Below are 6,155 nucleotides of genomic sequence, written 5' to 3' on the forward strand. Positions count from 1 at the left end.
GGTATTTCTTTAGAGCCCTCTTTTGGTTCACTGGCCCTGTCTTCACCTGTGTCTCGTGTTGTTAATCTCTTTCATTGAATTTTTATTTTTAGTTTTCATCTGTAGAAGTTTAGTTTCTTTCTCAAATTGGCCATTTACAAAATGCTTAGTTGTAGTTTCTTTTTCAAATTGGTCATTTTAAAAACTCTCCCCTAACTCATATTTCTAGTTTTTCCTTTTTAGGTCTTTAAAAACCTGTGTATATAGTCTTTTATGTCTGATAATTCCAGTGTCTGAAATCTTTACATGTGTGATTTTATTGCCCATTTACTGGCTCTATTTCCTGATGACTTATTTCTCTTGGTGTCCTGGGATTAAGTGATTGATTTACTTAGCTGAGGTCAAAGGGGATTTTTGAGGTGTCTAGATTGATGCATTACCATAAAGAAGATTTATATTTGCCTCTGCTAGGTACATTGAATATCAGCCACCTAGGATCACTTCATGTTATGTATGTATGTATGTATGTATTTAAGAGAGGGAGTGGGGAGTGCAGAGGAAGTGAGAGAATCTAAGGCAGGCTCCACACCCAGCACAGAGCTCAAGGCAGGTCTTGATCCCACAATCCAGAGATGATGACTTGAGCCCAATTCAAGAGTCAGACACTTAACCAAATGAGCCACCCAGGCACCCCAGCTACCTGGGATCACTTTAAAGTATACTTTAAATGAGGTCTTTTTAGATTATCTGGAATGAGGTCTTTTTAGATTACCTGGAAGTGAGAATTCTGACTTGAGGTTATGAATTTTCCTAGAACTGATTAATTTTTTCTGTTTTGTAATGATGACAGATATCCTGTGATCCAGCCAGTGACTTTAACTCTCATTCTGTGGAAGCAGCTTTCTCATATTACTTGGTTCTAGGTTATTTTTTTTTTTTCTCCAAAATCCTGTTCATTCTTCAAATAATTCAGTTACACACAAACTTGTGTATATGAGAAAATTGAGCACCCCAACTTTTTGTTTTAAATTGAAGTATACAGCTGACACACCATGTTCCATTAGTTTCAAGTATGGAACGTATTGATTCAGCAGCTCTCTACGTTACGCTTGGCTCATACAAACTTGTTCGTGGCCAATGACAGCTCACTAACCTGCCAAACATTTTTTTAAATTAAGTTTTGTTAGAAACCAGGCATGTTTATTCATTTATGTGTTATCTATGAATGTTTTTTGCTACAAGGGCAGAGTTGAATAGTTAAAACAGAAACTGTGTGTCTTACCAAAGGCTAAGACATTTATTATCTGGCCCTTTACCAAAAAAATCCACAGATCATTGCCTCAAAGAAGTGGGCCTGGGCTTATTTCTGGTTTGCCTTTATACTAAAGGTGTAGTCCTTTGGGGTCTGCTATTAAAGTGCTCCAACTGGCGTTTGCTTCTGTACTCAGCACCCACGGAGCATAAAAACCAAAGCTGATGTTCACAGTTTGGTAAAGGTCTTCAGGGAGAAAGCCTGCATTAGTGTTCTACTTCTCTCTTGGTTTCATGAACTTGAATTTTGGCCTGTAATTATGCCTTATTTTCTTGCCATCACATTGAGTTGTTTATATTTTCCCGTTCTTGTTAATTATTTTCAGTGGGAGGGAGGGATTGTTTTGTCATATTGAAGGGCATATAGATGTTGCATTTCTATTACATGTGGTCTTAATGTATTTTGATTGTTTTGGTTTTCTGTGAACTATAAACTTCTATGAGGCTCTTACGTGAAGCAGAGTACTATGTTGCATTATTGTTTGTTAGTCACAATATTTAATATTTCCCAGTCTTTGTTTGAAGTGGCGTGCTGTGGAAGATAACTAGACAGAAATTGTCTTATTATTCTGCAACCTATTTGTTTTAAATTATATAGGAAGCATCTTAATGATGGGTTTATAGTGTGTGGCACTGTTGGCAAACGGGAAGCCTCATCTAAGCAGATGCTATTTTATTTCTTGGCAAGCGGAAACTGTGAATGAAAATTGAGATTTGCCATGGAACTTCTGTTTCTCTCTAGTATTCTCAGAAAAGAGATTTTTATTTACACAGAGAGAGAGGTCATAAGTACGCAGAGAGACGGGCAGAAGGGGAGAGGGAAGCAGGCTCCCTGGTAAGCAGAGAGTCCAATGCGGGCTTCGATCCCAGGACCCTGGGACTGTGACCTGAGCCGAAGGCAGAGGCTTAGCTGAGCCACCCAGGCGCCCTGGAAATAAGATTTTAAATGTGATCCATTATGTAGCCGCCTTCTAGGCTGGGAAAACCTATAACCTCCTGACTTACAAATGCCTCTTGTGGATGCCTCCTAGCTGTTTATACGTTAAGCCCCATCCAGACAGCAGGAGCCTGGGTGAGATGCTGGGGAACTTGCAGAGTCTAAGTTCCCAGAGAACTACCATTATCAGCAGAGCTTTCTGTGATGGGGGGGTGGGGGGTGGGAGGGCATGAGTCTGGATTATAGTCAACTGGATTATTGACTCTTGGCCACTTGTATAGTCTTGATCAAGACAGCTCACATTTCTATGTCTGTTCTCTCATCTCTTCAGTGGCATTTATGCTTGCTGCCTGCAGAGTTGTTGGATGATAATAAATAACAGGTACAAAAGTGGGTAGCACAGTGACATGTAGTATCTGAGCAGGAAATGCTTGTTTCCCTTCCCCAACAGGGTCTAAGTTACAAGAAAGGGAAAAAGTAGCTTTTTTATCCTCTCTTACTTTTGTAAGCAATAAACAACTTTAGAAAACCTAAATAAATTGAAAGGTAGAAAAATGGGAAGAGGAGAAACTGGAAAAAGGAAAGACCCAAGTAGAAAGAAACATGAAGACAATGGAAAGGAAGGGATCATGGCCAGTCCTCAGCTTTCTTAGGTGGAGGAGGTGACCTGCTGAGGATTACTTAGAAGGTGGTGCCCAGTGGTCTGGTTCCTCTCCCAGTTCTCCCTCACCGATCCTGCGTTCCCCACCGTGGCAACCCTGCCTTTACCTGTTCGAGGTCCTTGTTCTCTGTTTATGGGACCATGGGTGACTTGGATCCAGCATAGCCCCAGATTGCCCTCCAGGATAGGATTTCCCATGATTGAGATTCTGAATATATTTCCCTGGAACCCTTGGACATTCTTGGTGTTGGCCTCTCATACTTGAAGACACTTGTATTTATATATATTCTTAGGTATGTTTTGTGTTAAATAAACTCTGGGAACTGGCTTATTAGTATGAAAAAATTAGTCAGTGAGTTTTAAAAACATTTACAGTTATTTACAATTAGTTTTAAATTGTTGGAAGACAATTCCTTCAAAACTGGGCTGCTGTTCCTGTGTCTATATAGACTTGCATTCCTGGCTATGTTAGTATACTTCAGTCTAACAGGAATATTTCTGTCATTTGTTGCACTTATACATGGCGCCGGGATTTACTCCACTTCAGTTCAGTAGAGTAGAATCCCACATTTTTACTTGCACAATATGAGGTTCCCTGAAGGATGGCATTCACTAAGTCTTACCTGCCTTTGCTGTGCTTTACTGTGCTTGCCTGTAGCTGCTGGGGAAATCAGTCCTTGCAGGATTTCCCAAGCAGAATTCTGGAGCGTCTTAGCCCCAATCGTGGATTAGGATTGGTGCCATCTGGATTTGTTTGGAGGGCCCTGACCATCTCCAGCCCACTGGGCCCGGTCCCACATCCTTTAGAACAGGCTCTACCACCTTATACTTTTTTATTTCAACTTTTTCTTTAAATTCCAGTTTATTAACATACATTGTAATATTAGTTTCAAGTAATTTAATGATGCAGCACTTCGATACAATGCCTGGTTCTCATCACAGCAAGCGTCCTCCTTCATCCGCATCACTGTGTCACCCAACCCCCTGCCCCCTCCCCTCTGGTCACCGTCAGTTTGTTGTCTGCAGTTAAGAGTCTGTGTCTCGGTTTCAGGCTCTACCACCTGTGAGAAGTACCATGTCAGTTCTTTAGTTCACTCAAACTAAACTCCTTAGAGAATTTTAGAGCTGAAGGATAAACTGAGGTTTAGGTAGGGAACAGTGCCTCAGGGGGCTTGCATGTAAAGTGTTTAAGACTTCTGGCTGAAAATTAGTGAAAAGACAAATGGTGGGACTGAATGTCCTCTTTGCCTGTGCTGATGTTGGGTTGGGAGAGAAGGGAAGCATCTGGGTTTGCTCCAGGCTAGGAGGTAGGAAGGAGCACTAGTCACACCCTGGGGTGAGATCCATCTTCCAGCACTGCTGTTTGGATAACTTGACTGTTGCCAGCTGGAAAGGAAGTGCAGGAGGACTTCTGACTCTCTTTTTGAGTTCATCACATTCCCCTTTGAATTCTCCTTGGCACTTCAGGTCTGTGAGGATGTGTTTGGGATAATAAAGCAGGAAGCAAGTGTGGGATGGTATCTGCTCCTCAGAAGTCCAGCCATGGGGACCATCAGAAGAAGTAGATGCACCAGCCTGTGCATCCAGAAACTTTCTCTGGTTATAGCAGAGATGCCTGGCTTTCCCCAACTTCAGCCTTTGACTATTCACCCTGTTTAATTTTGACGAGGAAGACGGTTAAGGCAGTTCTGGAGTGTCATATTCTGTACCAGTTCATTTTAGTTACTATTGGATATTATTTAGATGTTGATATATTTGAAATCTTTCTGTAAAAATTGTTTTTAGATAACTTCCTGAATTGTTTCTATTAGAACATGGTACATGATTTTAACTAATGCGAACTCGTATAATAGGCCTTTAACTTCTTTAAATATTTTTATAAACTTTTATGATGTGAATTTTTAGTATATCCAAAATAGGAAATCTTTATTTTAAATAATTAATGGTCTTTAAAATACTGAATTTTATTTTATTTTTTTAAAGATTTTATTAGAGTGTACGAGCAGGTGGGGGGGGGCAGAGGGAGAGGAGACTCTGCTGAGCAGGGAGCCCCAGGTGGGGTCTATCCCAGGACCCCAGGATCATGACCTGTGCTGAAGGCAGACTCTTAACCTACTGAGCCATCAGAGTGTGCCCCTAAAATAGTGAATTTTAGATAACAAAGAGGTGAAATGCTGAGGAAGCAGAGGAAAAGTTTAATCACCCAATCACAGTAAAAATATTCAATAGGATCAGTGGTTCTAACAGGCAGACTTCTTTGGAGAGCCTCAACTATTCCCAGGATAGCCCTAGTTTCCAGTTTCCCTCTATGCTATTCTTCATGTACAAGGCCTCCCTTCCAAGAGATTGCTTATAATTTCTTGGGTCTTCCTTATGGTCCTGAAGTTGGGTTGTTTTGTAGTTAGTTTGTAATTAGCTCTGGATAGTTGTCATTTTTTAATGCTTCTAGTACTGGGAACTGGCCATGACCTTCACCACTGGTTTTATTCATTTGGTAAATGTTCTTATTTTAAAAATTACTTTATTTTGTGTTTTCAGAGGATCATTCAGCTCAGAGTACTTTTGATAAATCTTCCTGGAAATATTTTCTATTGATTTTCAGATTTTTACAAATTTTATTTGTTTAGGAAGGGGAACCTTCTGGAAAGAGAAAAGCAGAAGATGATGATAAAGCAAGTAAAAAGCATAAGAAGTATGTGATCAGTGATGAAGAGGAAGAAGATGATGATTGAAGCACAATGTGAAAACATTTTATGTATTTTTGTACAGTTTATTAAATATGATGTAAACATGAGTTATTTTGATTGAAATGAATTGATTTGCTTTTGTGTAATTTTAATTGTAATAAAAATTTTTTTAAAGCAAGTCTCTTTTCAGGAAATCTACTTTATCTAAAGCAAGTTGATTTTGTTTAAACTTCACAGGAAGTCTTAAGTTTTAGTGAATTCCTGCTGCTCTCCCCCTCCCCTACCCCCCACAAAGAAGCCTCCTAGTCAGGGTCAGGTGAGGCAAGTGAGGCATTCCTCTGGAGTTCTGAGTTTAAGGGCCCAGAAAGAGCTTCTTGTGCTTGTTTCAGTTTGTTAGGGCTGCTATAACTCTGTACCACAAACTGGATAGCTTAAAACCACAGAAATGTATTCTCTTACAGTTCTGGAGCCTAGAAATCCTAAATCAAAGTATTGGCAGGGTCACTCTCCCTCTGAAAGCTCTAGGGAAGAATCCTGCCTTGCTGTGTGTTCGAGCTTCTGGGGCCTCCTGGCAGTCCTT

The 6,155-nt window shown here is 40.3% G+C and overlaps 1 protein-coding gene across 1 annotated transcript in view; it reads left to right on the forward strand.

The window, feature by feature from the left end:
• The window catches only part of LEO1 (LEO1 homolog, Paf1/RNA polymerase II complex component), a 44,756-nt gene extending 39,003 nt beyond the window's left edge, over positions 1-5,753 (forward strand). The window contains exon 12 of the mRNA XM_082734727.1: positions 5,516-5,753. Within this exon, the coding sequence (XP_082590853.1) occupies positions 5,516-5,620 (105 nt within the window). The 3' untranslated portion in view covers positions 5,621-5,753. The remainder of the gene's footprint in view (positions 1-5,515) is intronic.
• The last annotated feature ends 402 nt before the right edge of the window (positions 5,754-6,155 follow it).

Source organism: Mustela nivalis (genome assembly GCF_964662115.1).
Source record: "Mustela nivalis genome assembly, chromosome: 6".
Taxonomy (NCBI): Eukaryota; Metazoa; Chordata; class Mammalia; order Carnivora; family Mustelidae; genus Mustela; species Mustela nivalis.